Source organism: Diceros bicornis, chromosome 3, assembly GCF_020826845.1.
Source record: "Diceros bicornis minor isolate mBicDic1 chromosome 3, mDicBic1.mat.cur, whole genome shotgun sequence".
Classification (NCBI taxonomy): Eukaryota; Metazoa; Chordata; class Mammalia; order Perissodactyla; family Rhinocerotidae; genus Diceros; species Diceros bicornis.
In genome coordinates, this window is record NC_080742.1 from 88,970,194 (window position 1) to 88,991,383 (window position 21,190).

At 39.8% G+C, this 21,190-nt stretch overlaps 1 protein-coding gene across 3 annotated transcripts; it reads left to right on the top strand.

Annotated features, from left to right (window-relative positions):
* Nucleotides 1-4,292: 4,292 nt before the first annotated feature.
* On the top strand, nucleotides 4,293-20,970 carry SSBP1 (single stranded DNA binding protein 1). 3 transcript variants are annotated; one of them, XM_058531658.1, is made up of 8 exons: nucleotides 4,293-4,362; nucleotides 5,009-5,074; nucleotides 7,032-7,092; nucleotides 7,988-8,128; nucleotides 8,352-8,439; nucleotides 9,995-10,083; nucleotides 13,564-13,637; nucleotides 20,774-20,970. In XM_058531658.1, the coding sequence occupies exons 2-7, from the start codon at nucleotides 5,051-5,053 to the stop codon at nucleotides 13,605-13,607; spliced, it is 447 nt and encodes a 148-aa protein (XP_058387641.1). In that variant the 5' UTR covers nucleotides 4,293-4,362; nucleotides 5,009-5,050; the 3' UTR covers nucleotides 13,608-13,637; nucleotides 20,774-20,970. The 3 variants fall into 3 exon arrangements, with proteins under 3 accessions (XP_058387641.1, XP_058387623.1, XP_058387633.1); XM_058531640.1 differs by lacking the exon at nucleotides 20,774-20,970 and having other exon boundaries at nucleotides 13,564-13,788; XM_058531650.1 differs by lacking the exons at nucleotides 4,293-4,362; nucleotides 20,774-20,970 and adding an exon at nucleotides 4,402-4,550 and having other exon boundaries at nucleotides 5,016-5,074; nucleotides 13,564-13,788.
* The last annotated feature ends 220 nt before the right edge of the window (nucleotides 20,971-21,190 follow it).

The following is a 21,190-nucleotide window of genomic DNA, read 5'->3' on the forward strand; positions in this document are numbered from 1 at the left end:
TTGTCCATTGCCATTTTTTAAAACTAGTCTTTATTCAAGGTTTTAAAATTGAGTTAATTTATCTCTTGCCTCTCCCGCCTCAGCCATGTCCCTTGCAGCACAGTGCAAGGTCAACCACAATTTGTGATTTATAGACAGGTACGTCATTACGACTATGCAATGAATAGACCAAAATTCTCTGGTTACACGTGTCTTCTCAGGTATTGACAACTACTATTAGGGTCTATGACCCCTTCTCTACCATGTTCCTCAAAGCCTACCCAGCACCTGAATGACTTGGTGCTAGACTATTGGTATCTCTCCCTCCCGTCCTGCTGGGTTCCGCGGTAGCAGGAAGTCACCAAAAGAGCAGGTAGCTGCATGGACGCTGAGTGTGAGAGGCTCTGGGCCTTAATGGGCTCCAGATTTAATCCCTTCCATTTCAGTTAGAAGTTTCCCCCTTGCCTCAGGAAGAAGCTCCGTTCTCAGTCATGAAGTTCTATTTCTGCACTGAGATCACAAGAACCCAGGAACTATTAAGTATCAAATTATCAAAATATTAACATCATTGGGCGGGAACGTTAAAGAAGTTAAATTTAAACACTTTAAAGGAGATAAATATGTTGCTTTTCTACAGATGTATCTTAAACAGGAACACTGACATTAAGGTGCCAACAGATAACCTTGAGTTAAAGAAATCTTAAAGAAATACTACTGGGCTTTGCTAAGCTCTAACATATGTACCAATTTATGGAAGCCATTTATCTAAAACTGTAGAAAGATGAACACTGAAAGATAAATTCAACATTTCAGCCTAAACAATTAGGTTTTTTTTTTTGTCTCTATATGAATCATAATCTCAATCTTGGATTACATAAAAATTATCAGGTTGATTTTAATTTAACAGCAGTAAAAAATAGCCATAATAACTATGAAGTATTGCTAAAATTGTTTTTGAATCAATTTAAAATAGATGTTAGTAATCAGTGTAGGTAATAAGTGCTAAACTTTTGAACAGTTTTTATGAGACTTGAGGAAAAAACTGATTTAAAAGTAAGTTAAAATATCTAAAAAATGTTTTTTTTTACAGCAACAAAATTCTCCAAAGCTTCCTCTCTGTGGCAAAGCACTGCCAACCCTGGTCTTTACCACTTGATGCCTCTACCTGAGACTTTGTTTTAATTTAGGGGGAAAAAAGGCAAGGCCAAAGATAACTTTGTGGCCCTGGGCATATATCAGAGACACGTCCCTTAGCTAGCTTTGCAAAGAGTGGAAGCCTTCAATTATTCTACTACTGCCAGGGGTAATGGTGGCTGATTAAAGCCACAGTGCTACCTGTCACCACTTCTCAGCATTGAGAAGGCACTTTCTGGGTCCATGGATGAACTACAGAGAGTCTACGATTACGTTCAAGTGTGTGTGCAGGTATACGCACACCATGGAGAGGTTTCAGATTTTCCTCATCAAGATGAAAATTGTAGATTCTGGAAATGGGTGTGTTTAACACAAAAATACATTTCAGCTGCTCTTTTAGGTCCTTGATTCTTTTGTTTGTTTCTTTGATCTTCTAATTGCAGGTCTATTTGAGTATACTTCTGGGTTCTTCCTAGTTCTTTGTTCTGGCCTGTGGCCTGGGTCCTTCTAAGGCCTGTTCTTGTTTTAAAGCATAATTGCTAACTAGATAGTCACAACAAAGTCCCTGTCCTCTAAGAGCTCACAATCGATGGGGACAAGGAGGCACCTTCATGGGCATTTAAATTCTAGTACAAGATAGACTGAGTGTGTAAAGAAAGCGAAATGGGAGAAGAGAGAAAGGAGGGACTATTGGAGTAGAGAAGTTTGAAAGTGTAGGGAAAAGGCATTTCTGACGCTGAGGACAGTGAGAGCAAAGTGACGCTGAAGCATTTGCTTTGCTGGAAAGGAGGATCTATTTGATAACAGAAGAAAATGCTTTAACTCCGTTCTTCCATCACATTATACGTCATAAAATTTAGTGTATTTTAGTATTTTTTTCTTTGTCAAAGAAGAAAAAGGAAAGTAGCAGCACTTGCAACTTTCTCCAGCCAAAGTCTAAGAATGTGTGTTGGTAATTCTTGACTGAGAGAGAACTCAGATTAGCATAGATTCCCCACTAAGATGTTATTTATAAAGCTATAAGAGTTCACCCAAGGTGTCTCTAGTTTCAATTTGCATGGTGCTTTCTGCTCAACCTTTTCCACACACCTCACTCCAAAGTATTCGTGAGTAGAATGGAAGAGGGAGATATTAGTGGCATAATGAAGAAAGACTTAGGGCCAAGTGATTGGATATGGATGAACATATGTAGATGATCAGGGAGAAGTTTTAAAGGTGATTCCAAAGTTCAAGTCTGGGAGAATCTCGGTACCATCAAAACAAGCAAGGAGCTTAGAAGGGGGAAACTGACTTTGAAGGAAAGGATGAATTTAGCTTTTCATTTGACTCAACAGCTCAAGTGGAAGTAGAATTTTTTTTTTTTTTTTTGCCTGAGGAAGATAAGCCCTGAGCTAACGTGCCAGTCCTCCTCTATTTTGTGTGTGGGTTGCTGCCACAGCATGGCTGACCAGTGGTGTAGGTCCACACCCAGGATCTGAACCCGCTAACCTGGGCCATCGCCGGAGCACACAAACTTAACCACTACGCCACGGGGCCAGCCCCAGAAGTGGGATTTTTAAATAGGAAATCATTGGAGGGCACTGACAGTAGTAACATCGTGGGTGGTGTGTGGGGTGATTAATACCAGCGGAAGGCCTGAACACAATATGACATGGTATGTTTCAGGAACTAAACACTGTGAAGGTGGAAGTAAAATGGAGATAAGCACCTAGCAATATACCAACTAGTAAGTCAGACTTTCAGGAGGTGGGTTAAGGTGTATGTTGGAAACCATGTTACATAGTTCATATTTTTTCATATAAGGGCAAGAACGGGCCATTGAAGGGTTTTAAGCACGGTCCTGAAGAGATTTGCATGTTAGAATGATCTGGAGGGTACCTTCCTTTTCTAGAAGCTGGACAGAGCCAGGACCAGGAGATAGGAAGACCTGGGGAGGCCCCTCTGGCCTGTATTCTGCAGCCTGTGGGGCTCTATACTGCTGTTTCTTACCAGGGCCAGGATTAGGGTGAATGAGGCAACATTTATGGGATGCCAAGAAAACCAGCAATCAAGATTAATGATACTTTAATGCAATATTTTCAAAATATTAAAATTAATGAAAAAATCCACCATGAACAAAATATCAGAGTTTTAAATAAAGACAAAGTCAGTAAGCTGAAGTTAATTAAAATTACTTAAGATTGCCACTCGGTCAAGAAAAATTGTCAGACGTGGCAATTCTTGCAATTGGAAATAAGATACACAAAGAAGTAGATTTTGAAAGTATTATTGATCAATTTACTTCCATTAAAGCCAGGAAAATAAAATTATACAAATTATAATAAATTCAGTTTTTGGTATAAATAAAATATTTAAACTTAAACCAGTGTTATGAGTTTTCATACACCTACTTTTCAAATTTTCGACATTTCTTCAAGTACTTTAATTTTCTGGAAAAGAACTTTTTTAAATATATAAAAACATGTATGTAGGGACACACATTTTTCCTTGTGCCTCAGGATCTGGTATGGCTCAGATCTTGTATTTAATTAAAATTTTAATTTTTTGTTCATCATGGATTTTTTGCATTAATTTTGACTTTTTAAAATATTGCATTAAAATATTATTTATCTTGATTTTAAATTCTGCTGTCTCAGCTCTTTCCTTACTCCTTTTTCTGGTTTTCTGACTGCTTGAGGGGGCCTGGACCTTCCTAGCTTTTCCCAGAGCCAGAGCTATCTTTTTTTTTTTTTTTAAGATTTTATTTATTTATTTTTTCCCCCCAAAGCCCCAGTAGATAGTTGTGTGTCATAGCTGCACATCCTTCTAGTTGCTGTATGTGGGACGCAGCCTCAGCATGGCCAGAGAAGCAGCGCGTCGGTGCGAGCCCGGGATCCGAACCTGGGTCGCCAGCAGTGGAGCGCGCTCACTTAACCACTAAGCCACGGGGCCGACCCCCAGAGCTATCTTTTGTTTGACCTAGCTCGCCCTCTCCCGGACGCAGTTGGGAACCTCATCAAATAATTTCCTTTCACTAGAAACCTGACATCAGTTCATTCACCACTTGTGGCGGTGACCATCCTCTCGCACCCGGAAAGAAACTCCCGGAACTACCGCGTTAAGCGGCCGTGTTTCCCACGGCGCTGGCCGGCAGCGTTTCTACGCCGCACGCCGAGGCCTTTCCGTCTTCTTCTTCCTCTCGCGAGCCTTGCGTCCCGGCTGTACCCGGAAGTGATCCTCTCTTGAAGGCTGTTCGGGCTAGAGCGTCAGGTGAGGGAGAGAAGTGTGGAGTCCCGTGCTGGGTGTGCGTGCGGCCCTGCGTGGGTCGGAAGGTGGTGCTGGGGCGGTGGCAGGCCCTTCTCTTCTCCCCGGTGCGGTGCGCGATTTGCTGCCACCTCCCTGCCGTCTACGTTGTTGGTTGGGAGCGCCACCTTTGGGAAGGGGAGCCCAGGCATGTCCTTGGTCTTTGCTAACGGGCATGGAGGCAGTAATTTCTGCAGCAGCAATTTCCAGATTAAAGTCTCTTGATGACATTCTAGTATTTATTGAGCCTCACTGTGTGTTGTAGAAGTAATGGGTGTGGCAGTAAGTAAATCAAACAAAAATCTCTGCCGTAAGGGAGCTTGCATTTTAATGCAATTTGGGAAGACAGTGGAATGGAATTGGGCATACTAACTCAGAATCCTAAGTTTTTGTATAGGTTGGAGGAAGAAGAAGTTAAGGGGGATCGGAAAGACATAGACGTGGGAGGGTTTTTGTGGGGGAGGGGATCCTTCTCGTCAAATGTGCAGGGAGGTTGTGTTTTTGTCGCAGGGTGGACTGCATAAAAATCATGAATGCAGGGAGGAATTTAGGACTAGCGAGTTTGTGCTCTTGCTGTAAGATGTAGTATTTGTCTCTTATTTTTTTTTTCCAGGAAAGACTAAAGATTAGACTGTAAGAAAAGAAAATAGAAGCCATGTTTCGAAGACCTGTATTACAGGTAACGCTTTCCCATGTTAGTGCTGAGGTGTGTTGTTATCAGCCACAGTGATCAGATTTCTTTAGGCTTTTAACTGCAGAGGGAAAAGACTGTCGAGCCCCCCACCCCCTTTATGCGTACTCGTTTGATATGGAGGGTTGGGGACAGAGTTTACCTGTGAAAACAATGTTCACTAAAACACAACAAAAATTTTCTAGTTTGTTCACATAACGGGAGTCATTACTTTTTAAAACGTGTTACTTGCATTTACGTCATTTAGAGGGGATTTCAAGTCTTTAGTGATCTAAAGACTGTGAGAATCATTGTTCTAGCATTTTTTTTTAAGGCAGGTGGTTCCTTTTCTGACCACCTACCTCCTGTGTTGTCTCTCCCCACTCCCCAATCTACCCCTGCTGAGGAGAGCAACATAAGTCTCAACATCACCACAAGTTTACTGTGTGCAACGTTCCTTCTCATTCCACCCAGTCTAACTCCTCATCTCTCCAGTCACTCTAGCCAGCCTTGAGCCAGCCTAGACCACCCTTTTCCTTTACTTACCACGTTTGGGTACCAGGTTCTGTAGATTCTCCTTTATAACACCTCTCTCCTACTCCCCATCCTGTTAAGACTAATGAAGAATCAGTTCCTCTATGAAACCTGTTCTCATCTCCCCTACTGTACTGTAGAATTGACCCTATATTCTTGGATCCTCACTTTAACCTTTTAATGTATTTTTAACGTTTTTGTTTATGTGTTGAAATGTGAAACATGGAAAAATGACTACTGTCCTAATACTACAGTATTAAGATAGCTTTAAAACCTCATATAAAAGAGTTAAAAACTTAATTAAAAAAATTATCCCAATTAAATTATTTTTTCCCTATTTCGGCTTCTCCGGTAGGTCTTGATTTTTGTATGCCCAAAATGAGACATATTATTATTCTATAAAACTTATGAGCCCTGGCTCATCTGAGCACTCAAATTAGTACATTTCTAGAATCACCACGCAGGTACTAGTTAGCAGTTTGATTCTTATGTATATTTTAACTCACATCTTTATTTTCTTACCCATCCTCTGCCCCAAATCATAGTGATAGGATTCCATAGCCAACAGTATCCTGGGAATGGGTGTTCATTGATTGGTGGTTCATTGATCTGCTTTTTATATTAACAATGCTACCACTTGACACATGTAATAGTTAACTCTCTGAACTCTGAACTCAGTGGTGTGCTGAGTGATATGTACTCATGTCTTGAAGGAGGCAGCAGAGGGCAGTGGGAAAAGCAACAGCCTTGGTGTCTTGCGGCCCTGGGTTCTAGGCATGACATGCCGCTTATTTCCCGTAGAATCTTGGGCAAGTTACTTAATCTTTCTGAACTTTATTTTTCTCATCTCTAAAGTGGAGATAATTTTACATAGTTTGTAGATTTATTCTGAGGATTAATTGATAAGTGATAAAGTGCTTAGCTGGTATTCAGTAATGATAGCTGTTAATATCACTGAGTGCTGCTCCTGCGTGGCAGTGACTGCTTTTCCCTGACAAACTGATTTGGGCAGTTATATCTTTGTGCTTTATCAGAGATCCATATTTGTTAATCTTAGACTTTTTTCATTCGTCTATCAAAAGCATGAATTTTTCCAACGTGGTTGATTTTACCTTTTGTGTGCAAACACAGAAACACCATAATCAGGAGAGTTGCCATAAAAGATACAGGAGAGGACTGTAAATTAACTTTCTTGGGTATACTCTAGTACCTCGTTTGTATCTTTGGGCTTCTGCAGTAGGCTGCCCTGAAGTGTTTGCATGGTCCTTCTGGCACCGTGTGGTGGAGGAGCATGGGAAACACATCTCTTGTCTTCTATGGATGTCTGCTGTAGGAGCTACTGACTAGATGGTGACCAAATATTGCGGGTCTTCTGTTTGCATTTGCCTTTGCCTAAAAATTAAAGCCATTTTACTCATTTGTTCCCCTTTAGGTACTTCATCAGTTTGTAAGACATGAGTCTGAAATAGCTAGTAGCTTGATTCTCGAAAGATGTAAGTAGTAGTTAATTTCCAAATTTAAAGTATGTTGTTTATAGCAATGTGCTAATATTCTCAAATGTGTTGCCAAAGAGGTGCCCTGGTTGGGTTATAATCTGTTAATCATCATGCCTTTGGCTTATAATTTGCCTCTCAGATCTTGGCCTTGCCCCGTCAGACTGCAGGGGCCTCGTGTAAACTGGGCCTTCTTCCCTTAGCAGTCAGTTTTACTCACTCTTGTTGTCACTTTCCTGCCATAGAATTTTCTTGAGTCATTTGTTTATCTAAGTCTTCCAAGATTCTGTGCTGAGACAGTGAATGTTTGTGAAAGCTATTGTTTCACAGAAATAGTCCCTTGTATTTCTAAAGATTTTCAGATCTCTGATTCGTTCTTTTAACCATAAGAGTTTTTTTTTTTTTTAAAAAAAAAAAGATATTTTAGGGCCGGGCCCGTGGCTTAGCGATTAAGTGCGTGCGCTCTGCTGCTGGCCGCCCGGGTTTGGATCCCGGGCGCACAGTGACGCATCGCTTCTCCGGCCATGCTGAGGCCGCGTCCCACATACAGAAACTAGAAGGATGTGCAACTGTGACATACAACTATCTACTGGGGCTTTGGGGGAAAAATAAATAAATAAAGTTAAAAAAAAAAGATATTTTGAAGAATTTACAATAAAGTGATAAAGATCTTAATGTTTGTTTTGTGGGGCTACTTTGTCTATGAATATTTTCTCCTTTCCTGCCAACTTCTTTTTCCCTCCTAGCCTCCCTTTATTCCCTCGTTCAACTTATTTTCTGATCTTCTAGAACTTGTGTTTTGCTTACTGCCAAGATTGAAGTTGAAGTAGTATTTGAGCAGTTCCTCTTCTGGACACTTCTCTCAATCTCGCTGTATCTACATGTTGCGTTTCAGCTCTGAATCGTGTGCAGTTACTTGGGCGAGTAGGTCAAGACCCTGTCATGAGACAGGTAGAAGGAAAAAACCCAGTCACAATATTTTCTCTCGCAACAAATGAGATGTGGCGATCAGGGGAAAGTGAAGCATACCAAATGGGTGAGTATAAAAGAAAGGGGTATTAATTTTATCAACAATAAATAGACATTATTTATTATCAGTTATCTAATTAGAGGTAAGCTATTTTTGGAAAAGATCTTTCTTTTCTAGTTCTATTCTGTTCTCCCACAAATTGTGACATTGATTTTGCTGGGCATGTTGTCCTTGGCATTTGTTTTGTCTGCTGGCATTTGTAACCATGTTTCCTATTCTTGTGATTTAGGTGATGTCAGTCAAAAGACAACGTGGCACAGAATTTCGGTATTCCGGCCGGGCCTCAGAGATGTGGCATATCAGTATGTGAAAAAGGGGTAAGTGGAGGAAGGAAAGATCTTAGAGATTAAGTGGTTTAAAAAACTGACAACAGGTGTTCTCATGGAATGTGTAACTCCTTTATCCCTGAGTGCTACTAATTACTCTATATTAACTCCAGAGGTATTTATTCAGTGCTTAATACTGTATGCATGGTGCATTGCCTTGAGTGGCTAATTCAAAGATGTACAATACATAGTTTAGAACTTATAATTTAGGGCAAATAAGGTGTGTACATTAATAGAAGCAGAAGAGGCAAGAGAGAAGGCGAACTGTACTAAGTGCCACGTGAGCAAGTGCAGCACATGTCTTTAGGAGTTCCCATGCCGCCACGGCTGGGGTTCTGATGGTGGGTGTCTTGCCTCTTGGCTCCCACATGATGTCCTTTGCAAAGGATCTGGGAAGTCTGAAGCCTGACACAGTGAGGCATAGTGGTAGTAGTCACAGCAGTTATTTTGTATTTTTATAAAGCCTTAGTAGGCCCTTTTGGAATGCTTGGATTGATTACGTATAAAAAAGTGTCTTTTGCAAACCCACAGAAGGACAAAAGGGTGTGTTTGACAGCAGTTGTATTCATAGTTAATATATTTAGAAATGTACTTGTTTAATGTACTTGTTTTATAGAAATAAAACGTATTTCATGAAAAAGAATATCAGCAATGACTAAAATCTGTTTCTTTTCAATAACTGCATAGCTTTTCTTCATGTGTACCTCCCTTGTCCTGTATATATGTACGTATGAATATGTGCATATACACACACACAAACTCATATAGGAAATTTCAAGGAAAATGTCTAATGCAATTTTTACCTACTGATTGATGAATCTGTGTGTATATTCCCTTTGGCACCCAGTCATGTTACCAGTTTTGTCTACTTTCTGTATTATACTTTTTTAGTGGTGGTGGGCTTTGAAAACTGGTGCCGTTATGGTCATTTTCTGCTCTTTAAAAGGTCAGAGCTAAGATGGTTGTCTTCTAGCTCAGCCTTCTAAATAGTGCAGAAAGTGTCTTAGTAATTAACTCTGAGTGAAATACTAAGCTGAAAACCTGTATTTTAACAATCTGAGTCCCTTGAGAATAAGTTCATGAACCTCACTATAGAAAGGAGTTGAAAAATAAGTGAAAATCAACAAATCTGTTAGGGAATTCAAAATCAAAGATCAAGGAAAAGGACGCATTGGAAGTCAATCCTAGAGATTTAAAGGATGCCACGAGGGTGCCTTTCCATTTTCATGGTCTTACGTTTCCTTTTTTTTTTTTAAATTTTGGCTTAAGATTTTGAACAGGTTTGTTTTTTTTTGTAGCTTCCATAAGGATCACAGTCAGCTCAAGGATGAAGACATTGCCCGTTTTACCTAGATGTGTCAAGTCTGTGTACATGCTGTTTCAGTACCCTTAATTCTAAACTTTGAGAAGTGGTAGGGAAAATGGGTTTCTATATGCTTATATATTTAGTCTTTAGTGTATACTCATACTGTCTCTGACCTGACTCTCTCTCATAAAGGTATATTAGAATCTCCAGACTAAAAACTGTAAATTTTATTTATATCAGGTCTCGAATTTATGTGGAAGGAAAAGTAGACTATGGTGAATATACGGATAAAAACAATGTGAGGCGACAAGCAACAACAATTATAGCTGGTAAGAAGCTTGTGATAATAGCTAGTTTTATTGTTTTTCCCCCCCTTTCCTTCTTTCCTTCTTTAAGGGCATGGCTGCTTGGCTGTGTTGTAAGTAACTAACTGGGGCTGTGGGTACTGATGCTAATGAGATTGTAAGGCACCTCACCTGGAGAATTCTGAGTGGTGTTTGTGGGCTTGCTGAGAGTCTACATTTATCTGTTGGCTTTAGAAAATTTTCTCTATACTCACAGTTTTAGTTCACAAGTAACTTTTGAGTAGAGTATAAATTGAACTGTCTGTGCCAGTACTTATTGTTTGGAGTTAGAAAAACTTTAATCTAGTGTCTTTGAAGGACCTGGCCTCAACAGGGAGAAGCATGAGAAAGATAGAGATACACTAACGTGAGTGGCGTTTGACATTTGTACGGATTTATTCAGAACCTGTTTGGTGCTTAACATGATGATTTTGTTTTAAATTCCTGTTATTCTCCTTAAACAAAATACAAAACAGCATGGAAAAGATGGACACACAAAGCATAAAGAAGGTTAGGAAGATATCCCCTAGATCAGAGTTTTCAAACTCTTTTGAAAATTCTACAAGAATTTTGAAAACAGTAATACCCCTTTGGACATCTTTAAATTGACATTAAAATTTTTTTTCAGTATAAAAATATACAAGCTCTTCAACATTTGGAAATATTACATTATTTCTATTTCTCTGAACTTGTTTTTCCATTCCATTTTCTCCTGAGAAGTGTATTTTAATACAATATTTTGTATAGTTAAGAATCTTTTATTCATCCTATTATATTTGTAGCAAAAATGCATACATAAATCTAAATTTAATATTTTTAAAACTTCTGTGACAATAAGGCTCTAAATGTTATGTTTTTTCTTGATTTTTATTGTTATAGTTATTTTTAGTACATCATTGACCAAAATAACTTTAATGTTTAAACATAAAAACTAAAATTTTATTGGAAATGCATCAAATGATGCTTTTTTTTTTCTTTTACCTCTTAGGTAAATTGCTAAAATAAGACAGTTAAACATTAGTTCTGTTCTTTTGCTTGTTTTTAGGATACAAACGCTGAAAAACCTTGTTTTTTGTAAATAAGTAGATAGGAATGAAAGATATTTTATTATAGTAATATCTCACTGTTTTTGAACTTCTGAGATATGCCAAAATTACATATCATTTAAAAATTAATTTTTTTAATGGAAAATGTCAAGCATATACAAAAGTGGAGAGAAAAGTGAAAAAAGACTCTAGCATTTAGCTTCAACAGTTATCAACTGATGGCCAGTATTGTTTCATCTATGCCCCTAGCCACTTTTCCTCCACCTGGATTATTTTGAAGCAAATCACACCAGACATATTATATCATCCATAAATATTTCAATAGGTATCGCTGAAAGATATGGGCTCCTTTTTATTTTTTATTTTTTTTGTGAGGCAGATTAGCCCTGAGCTAACATCTGTTGCCAATCTTCCTCTTTTTGCTGGGGAAGATTGGCCCTGGGCTAACATCTGTGCCCATCTTCCTCTACTTTATATGTGAGACACGGCTACAGCATGGCTTGATAAGTGGTGTGTAGGTCCGTACCTGGGATCTGAATTTGTGAACCCCAGGCCGCCGAAGCGGAGTGTGCAAACTTAACTGCTACACCACCAGGCCGGCCCCTGGCCTCCTTTTTAAAACATAACTACAGTGCTATTATCACACCTAATATTAAGAAATTATTGTTACATTTTTTTTTTTTTTTTACCAGATATCACATGGTTCATATGTGTCTTAAGTCTCTCTCTTATTTTTTTTTTTAAACAACAGAAATTTGGTTTGGTTTCTGACAATTCTGGAAGCTAGAAGTCTGAGAACTTAAGTCTCTTTTAATTGTCAGATTTTCTTTTCACCTTTCTTTTTTCCTTGCTCCAGAGTTCCTGTCTTAACTATTATAACATATTGACAAATTATAATTTGTTATAAATAATAATCATAATATATATTTTCTTACTGATTTCTTCGGAAGTATGTTGACCTTGAAAACTGACATAGGTATCTTTCTACCCTCGTTATCAACATAGGTATTTTTTTACCCTCGTTATCAGACGTTAGACAAGGTTCTTTCTATTTTGCTTTCATAATTTTTCAGGGTCCTGACAGCAAATCATTTCCTGCACACCCTGCCATGTCTCCGGAAATATCTACCTGTTCAAAAATTTTTTTTCCAGACCTGTATGTGGTATAGAACTACACCTATGATTTCAGCAGTGGAAAATCAAGCTTTCTAATAAAATAATTGACATTTTAAAATCTTTACTGATCATGTATTTATGAAGCACTGAAAAATTTCATATTCCACCAAATTGTGGGGAAACTTTGGATTGTGTGAATTGTTCTGAACCAAGCCAAATAGAAGCAATTTCAGATTATTTGACATTTGTTTTTTTTCTTGTCACTATATTCACTAGCATGGGTGATTGAGCCATTAACATAGGTTTATGGCTAATAGTAAAAATGAATAGATCTTCAGTGACATTTGAATTGAAGGAAATAGAGTTTAATTTGGTTGATCTGTTTTGTAGGGCATATTTTTTCCTCCTAGGGATCATGTCTGTAACTTAAAAATAACGGCCAGAGGATGGCGCTCTTGCCTTTTTACACAGTGATGTTAATTCTGATACCCTCCTCTGAAATAACCATTCTGTACCAAAATATTCTATTTTTAAAAGACTGTAGTCATGAACAAATATTCATTCGTTATATAATAACCATTTTTTGACTAATTCTAAAGTTATTAGAATCTAGATCTTTTGGAATTAGATAGGAAGTACTACTTACTTCTTTTCCTTTGCTCATGCTAAACTAACTGTGTGTGGGACAACATTTTAAGAGCAGTGTCTGATGTTCTGGGATAAAAATGCTTTCTCTGTAATATTGATGAGTAAAAATTTTCCCAACAATGAGTATATAAAAGTTATTCTCTTTTAAAAGTTAAAAAGAAAATGTCTTCTGTATGAGTGTTCAAACTTACTTAAAAACATAAATAAATCTATCTTTGCTGACGGGGCCATATGTTGAACCCTCTCTTTGCCCCGTACCTCCGGCACATGTAATGTTATGCCTTGGTTCTTTTCTGTGTGAGGATGTGCTGCCTGGGTTAATGGCATCTGTCTGAGCATTGCAAGCATTGAAATTTGTGACTAGTTCTTTTGTAGGAACTTATTGCTGAGAAGACCTTAACTGTGTGATGGAATATCCCACCTCTTCTAACAAAGTCTGAATTGTTGACAAACAGCCGAAGCCCAACTTTTAGCTCCATTTATGCCTGTTGTATATGTGTCTCATGAACATAGCAAGAGTGGTTTAATATTTTGAGAATTTCTCTAAAATCTCTTTCATTAACAGCACTGAAGTATGTATGTATTAGAGGGGAATGATTAAATGGAATGGAGAAAGAGTTCTGAAAATGATATTTATACTTTGGCTTTTTTACAGATAACATTATATTTCTGAGTGACCAGACAAAAGAGAAGGCATAGAGTGGACGATTCTTCTTTGGCCATTGTTTGGTATAGTCTCATTTCCAAATCATGTATAGTCTTTATAGTTTCTAAGAACAAGAATTAAAATATTCTTTTATATAGAATGAGTGATAATATTTCTCCTGACTGTTGCCTCCCCTCCCCTTTTTGTCTCATAAACCTTGATAGCTCCTGTCTATTTCACTAGTTGTTTATTCTTTTACAGCTGGTTTCTGTGTACAAGTATACAAAATAGTGAACTTTCAGGTTCATCCGTGTTATGGCAAAGGGATAAATCCCCTTGGGAAGACCCCTTGTTTTTTGTGTGCACTTCTACTATAGTACTGATTCAGCCACTCAGTATTTATTGAGGATCGCTATATGTCAGGCATTTATCCCACTGTCGTAAAGACTGATTTTCCTATCTGTTTGCTCTATATACTAGAAAGCAAGGACTATATCTTCTCTGTGTACCTGCACCTTAGCCAGTGCTCAGTACAGAATAGACACTTGGTAACTGTTGACAGATGAATGATCCCAATGGGATATTAACCTTCAGCCCAAATTGAAGGGGGTTACTGAACAGTGGTTGGTATCTAACCTACACAGCTTCAGGGCTAGTGTACCTTCTTCACACCTTTTTTTTCGGACAGTTTCACTAGGAGCATTTATGAAATAGAGTTTACCAGCAGTAAAGACATAAATATAACTGGGGATGAAGTAGTTCATCTCCAAGTGATGACATGGGGGCTCTGGGTCCCTGTTCTCTGTCTTTCTAAACCCCTATTCTCTATCCTTTTAGTCTTATCTGGAACTCTCGGGGAAGTCCCCTAAACAACATATGACGTTGCCTCCCTAGGTTAGAACCTCGGGTATGACAGTTCCTTTTATTTCTCCACATGGTCTCTTGATGCACATATGCATACAGATCATTGTGTACACACAATTACTTCTATTATAAGATCCTGAACATTACAGAGTACCAATAATTTATTAATAAAGATTACATAAAATAAGCTCAGTTTTTCTTTACAGCTTTTACTTTTTAAAGTTCGCATCAGTCCTCCACAGGTCTGCCTGCTAGTTTCTTGCAGTGTTTTAGAAGTTGGCTGCTGCTGAGCAGGTGGTCCAGTTCAAACTGTAGAAGTTCCTCATTCTCTCTGGGCTGCTCGGGCTCCAGCTTGGCCTCTGGCCCAGCCTGTGTATTTGTGCCCCAGGCTACCTGTCCTGTCCCCTGTGCCTGAGAGTGTGGTGCTAACTGTAACTAAGGTTCTGCTGGACTTGAACAGGTTCACAATTCACGTGCTATGTTATGGACCCTTGACTTTTTGTTTTAAGGTATTTTATGCACACTTGAGCAGCTTTTTGAACTTATAGTGCAGTTTGGTTAAGGAAAGATGGAGTTCCTTAGCTTTATCCTCTCCTTGCCCAGGAACAGTATAAAATTAATTGCCATTTCCTCATATTGGCCATCCTTTTTTCATGCAGCTAGGACACTAAGTAGCATATAAACTCTGCTTTCTGAGTTCACATATTAAGACTGTCTGGTGGTGTAGTCCTCACTCCCTTGTGCCACATTCCTTATGCAAAATTGTTTAAAGTAGATAAAATTTATCTTTTGGGCAGCTCTTTATTTCTTTCCTCAGCAAAGCTACTTTTATACTTTTTAAAAGTTGTGAGAAGTTAAGCAGATTAGTATTCTTGTTTAAACAGGGTGATGAATCTGTGCTTTGGGAAAATAATATGGTGCTTAATGACCAACCCAAAGCAATTCTGAGTCCAGGGTGCAGGGGCAGAAAAGTGTGTCCTACAGAATCTCCGTGAGCTGCAGGGCTCTTCTTCAAAATCCCACTGGAGATTGCCTGAAAGGCTCTGTGGCTGGGGCAGCAGAGCTTTCAGAGCCAGGTATCAGCAAGGAGACCTCAGCATGCACATCATACTGCAGACCCAGAGGGCCACAACCAGTCAGGCTATGGGAGCATAAAACTCTGCCTCCCCACCTAGGCAGCCCCATCTGCTGCGAAATGTTCTACTACTCCCAAGCTGGTCTAGGCACAGTGTAGACGTGGAATCTGACAGCAGTAGGGGTCTTCTAGTCCAAGTTTTGTGTCCTGCATTTCTCTTTTTCGTCTTATAGTGTCAGGAAATATGCCTGCAGAAAACTACCTTGTGACTTTGATTTTTGGATTCTATGTTAAGTGGAAAGATGAATATGATATGTAGAAGTGTGGGAGAAAAAGTATCAAGCAGCATGTGTGGTGTTACCCATTTTTGAAAAAGAAGTAGAAATATGTGCTTAGAAAAGTCGGGAAGGAGAAACATCAAATGTTGTGGTTAGGGAGGATTATATGTAATTTTCTTTATTTCTCTACACTTTTGTGTATTCTAATTTTTTTCCCTTAGGCATTGAACAGGTGTATCTTTTATAATAATAATAAAAAAAATAAAGCTGTTTTCATTTTGGGAAAAAGCCTTTCTATCATTTCCAAACTGGGCTTGCTCTACTCATTCACCTTCAGCTAGTACTGCTTCATATACTAGAGGTGAACAAGATAATCTTGTATGTATTTTTCCTCACCATCTTCATCTTAGCATCTCATGCTTAGACGCTTGATTCACCTCGTTTTTTTACTTTTCTCTCTTTTTTTCATTCACCTCTTAATACATGTACACAACCCAGAATGACCAACTTTAAAGACCAACCCATGTGAGAGTCACTGTTTGCTGCCAATACAGTTCTCAGAGAGTCGTCCATTTCTTAAAAATCACTGGATGATTAATCCAAAAACACCAAAGACATGTTTCTGTGGCTGTTTTGGGGATTACTTGTCATTGCTAACTGGGTTATACCCTAACCTTTGCAGCTCAGTGAGGAGAAATTAATGGTAGTTTCTGTTTGTTCCCAAAAGAGATCATGCAATTCTTTTTTTTTTTTTTTTTGTGAGGAAGATCAGCCCTGAGCTAACATCTATTGCCAATCCTCCTCCTTTTTTTTTCCCCAAAGCCCCAGTAGATAGTTGTATGTCATAGTTGCACATCCTTCTAGTTGCAGTATGTGGGACGCGGCCTCAGCATGGCACACATGGCCTCAGCGGTGTGTCGGTGTGCACCCGGGATTTGAACCCGGGCCGCCAGTAGCAGAGCGTGCGCACTTTACTGCTAAGCCACGGGGCCGGCCCCATGCAATTCTTGAAGGCAGGGTTATCTTTTACTCAAACTACCCTGTTGCCCCCATCCAGCTCAGCCTAGCTGAATGTTTGTTGTTCAGTTGAATTGCACTGAAACATTGACATGAAAACGAGGGCAGGGTGGCTTTACTTTTTTTTCTGTTAGGGTTTGCATTATATGCCATGAAGATTGGTGGGAGTAACAGCGAGGAAATCATTGTAGAAAATGAGAGATAATCCCAAGGTTAATGAGTTGTAGAGAAATCTCTTACAAGGTAACAATAATCCTATTAATGGCTGATGTGTATTGTGTGCTTACCACATGCCAGGCACTGAGCTAGGTGCCTTTTGTCATTGTCTCATTTAACTAGTCCCCTGAGAAGAAGGTACTATTATCCCCAGTTTGTAGGGGAGGAAACCTGAAACAGAGAGGGCAAGTGACATGTCAATGTCATGCTGCTTATAAGAGGCACACCTGGGGTTTGAATGTAGGTGTGTGAAGTTTGCATTTTGCTTTCTGCCCACTGCTTCCCCTGCTCTCCCACTCCCGCGGGCCCTACATATCCAGAACCCACCACTGCTGACTTCTGACAGTGCTCCATGCAGGGTGCATCTGAATTGCACTGGGAGTATAATACATACTAGGTTTTGGTTGCAGGGAGGATTACGTGTGAGGGAGAAATACCTCTACTTCTTTATTCTTGCTGATTCTCAGTGTGATGATCCTACAGGAAAATAAGTGACGGTTAATTTCTCTACCAGGTTGTCCTTATATGTTTCCTCTTGCTTCCTTTTTATCAAGCAGTGTCTCTTTACTGGTTAAAATAAGTTCACAGTGTTTGCTCCTTTCATTGTTTCCTTCCTACTGAGAGTTGGAATTGTCAGGAAGATTGTTCACGAATTTGTCAGGCTCACTTTAGAGAAGGAGACTTTTGGCAGGCATCAACAGCATAGATCACGGCATTGATCCCTCTCACTATCACAGTCTGTGATAGGAATGGTGTGTAGCTTTTTTAGGCTGTCAGAATCAAGCAGCCACGATAATGAATCTTCTCTCTTTTTTGTTTTATAATGCACCTTCTTTTTTCTTTTTTTTGAGGAAGAGTGCCCCTGAGCGAACATCTGTTGCCAATCTTCCTCTTTTTTTTTCCCTCCTTAAAGCCCCGGTACATAGTTGTATATCCTAGTTGTAGGTTCTTCTAGTTCTTCTATGTGGGACACTGCCTCAACGTGGCTTGATGAGTGACGAGTAGGTCCGTGCCCAGGATCTGAACCCGGGAACCCTGGGCCACTGAAGTGGAGCACAAGAACTTAACGGCTATGCCACTGGGCCAGCCCCGAAACTTCTCTTTTTGTCTCTTTACTCTTCATCCATTTGCTCTCTGCCATGCTTTGGACCTTAGGGTCTTGTTTTTCCGTACAGGTCTACATGTTGACATTTTTTAGTTTTTCTGCCCCGCCTGTCATTTGGAAGAAAGATGGTCTGTTGTAATAGTTCAGAGTTAAGTCTGTAGAGTCTGACAGCCTGGATTTGAATCCCTGCTTCACTCAACAGCCAGTGACCTCTGCTGATTTTCTTAACTTCCCCTGCCTTGGATTTTTGTTGTTTTGTTTTCCCATGAGTAAAACAAGGATGGTAGTAGTGCCTACTTTTTAGACTGGCTGTGAAGAGCACAAAAAGTAATACATGTAACTTAGCACAGAGTAACTGAATCAAGTGCTCAATTTGTGAGTGCCATTGTGTCGCTTCTGACTCCTAGTGACCCTGCGCACAGCAGAGCAGAACCCTGCCTGGTCTTTTTGACTATCCTCTCACCCTCCTGCGCTGTGTCAGACAATGCTCTGCTGCTGTTCATAGAGTTTTCATGGCCAAAATGCTCAATACATATTGGCTGTTATTACTGTTGTGGTTATTTTAAACAAGACATATCACTTTGTCAGTTACGATGCCCATCTCACCAAGTCTCATGGGATACTTATGAGAGCACATTAACTTTAGATTAGTTTATTGTACTTGATCTTTTTGTTGTTGTTACTAACATCCATGGATTAGTGAGCGCATATTCCACTTTGGTAGTGTTTTTTTTGGTTTGTTTTCAGTCTTCCATGGCTATTTACAATTTGGGCATCTTTTTAAACTAATAAGTCAGTTGGGCCCCTGCTATATATGCCATGCACCGAAACAAGCCTGGATATAGGGATGAATATAACAGACTCCTGCATTGAAGGAGCTCACAGTCTAGGATGATGGGGGTTGGATGGGGAGGACAAGCAGGAGCCTGTGCAGCTAAGTGTGATATGGTGTGAGGAGCACTCTAGTAATGGTAGAGATAAGGTCCTGTGGGGCACAGCAGAGCAGAGTTAGGTTAGTTTTCAGTAGAGGAAACAGCATGAGCAAAGGTCCAGAAACTTGAAAGTATATGAAGCAGTGAAAGATAAAACATGAAAAGTGGGTTGGGGCTAGATCGTAAAGGGCCTTGAAAGCTTGCAGGGGACTTTAGCGACGGGTAGCTCAGGAAAGTTTTTAAATAGGGACATCTCATCAGAATTGTGCTTTAGAACAACGAAGACAGGTGAAGGGTTAGAAAGGGGACAGTCTGGAGGCAGTTAGGAAGCTACTGAACAAGCCTGGAAAGGTTAGTATAGTGGGGATTAGAGGTGACATGAGGGGCACTTGGGCTTCACATTGATTCATTCATTGTGCACCAGTTATGTGCCAGATTGTGTGCTGGGCTCTGGGTTAGGGGTACTATAAAGAAGAACACAGCTCCTGCCCAGGGTCTAGTGGTGATGCAGTAGGTTTTGGTAGTAAGAGAAAAGGCAATTAAAAGGTAATTCGGAAGCGCCTGCTTGGGCAGCTGTGTGGATAGTGACACTTTGTTTCTGAGACTAAGGAACATGGATGTGGGAGCAGATTTGAGAAGAGGAAAGATAATGAGGTTGGTTTTGAACATAGTTTAATTGTAGACTTTGTAGCTTATATTTGGTGGGGTGATAATGAGTCTGGAGCACAGAAGAGAAGTTGAGATGAATGACTTTTTTTTTCTTCTACCAAAACATTGTGAGCAGATATTGTGAGATAACTTGCAAATGTTGCCAGGATTCCAGCTTTCTGTTGTGGAAAACCATATTGTGGGAAAGATTCCTAGTTGCCTGCCTGCTTTATGATGTATCTGGGATTTGATTTAATGAGGAATGGTAAGATGTCAGACATGGGGACAACTGCCTTTGAAAGAAGAGTTTATCACTTACAGTTCCCAAGAGGAGGGCACACGCCACACCACGCAGGACCATACCACACCATGCAGGACCTCACAGGGAAGCACCAGGGTAGGTCAGGAGGCAGAAGGAGCTGGGGGAAAGCATGACCCAGAGCTTTTATTGTGGTTTTTCTTGGGGAAAGAATGGATGAGACAGGATAGGCAAACTGAGCAAGTTTAGGATTGAAGAGTTTGAATAATTTTCAGCAGGCTCTGGGCTATAGGGGTAGTCCCTAGTTGTCAGGTACCTGGCCCTGGGGTGGTTTTGGGCAGAGGAATAGTGTCCTGGACTGCAGGAGACTGATAAAAAGAGGGTAGTGAGGGATATGGACTCAGAATTGGTTAGTTTGCATTTCAAAGGGATGCCCGTAGGAAGGTCATTTACTATTTCTAGGAGTTAGCTAAATTTGGGAGGCGGGCAGTCCCTCCCAGTGTCTGCAAGGCCTCAAGATGTTAAAGCATCATAAATACAGAAAATAAATAAATCATAAATATATAATCATAAATACATAAAATACAGAAAATAATAAGCATGATTAATACACCACACAATATCCATGATCCCTTTTACATTTACAGAATGCATATTTTATTGGGGGGTGTGACAGTATGCACGGCTAAAATACTGCATTCCAGTTCTCCTTTGTAGCTAAGGGTTGCTAAGGAAGTGTATGCAGAAGTCATTTGGTGGTGCTTCCAGGAAAGTTCCTTAAAAGATCTAACTCTGTTGAGAGGCTCATCTTTTGTGCTTCTCCAGACCCATGGCTTTTTCTTTGAAATGTGGACGCGATGGCTGAATCTCCAATAGCCGTCTCAGACCATGAGATGATCTTCAGGATGGAAGACAGAAGAAGCTGGGATCTGTGATGACCGTGGAACCCCCGTACCCGTCCTGACAGTCTACCTCTGGACTTCTTTGGGAAACACAAATAAATCTCTGCCTTGTTTAAGCCACTGATTTGTGCTTTGCAGTTAAACCTAATCCTTACTAATTCACACATTCTTACCTTTATTTCTTTATACACGATCAGCTTGTTACTTTTATCCTTTCTCTTATATGACCTTCCACTGCAAGTAGAAGTAACATCTTACCTCTGCTCCCATAGTCCTTCAGGCTTTTAACCTATGTCTTCTTCTAAATTTGGGGAGGGGACTGGGACATAAAATGTACACA

Coding starts and splice junctions, on each gene's coding strand:
- SSBP1 (XM_058531658.1), top strand. CDS start 5,051: ATGTTTCGAAGACCTGTATTACAG. Junction 7,093..7,987: donor TAGCTTGATTCTCGAAAGAT/GTAAGTAGTAGT, acceptor GTTGCGTTTCAG/CTCTGAATCGTGTGCAGTTA. Junction 10,084..13,563: donor AGCAACAACAATTATAGCTG/GTAAGAAGCTTG, acceptor GCTTTTTTACAG/ATAACATTATATTTCTGAGT.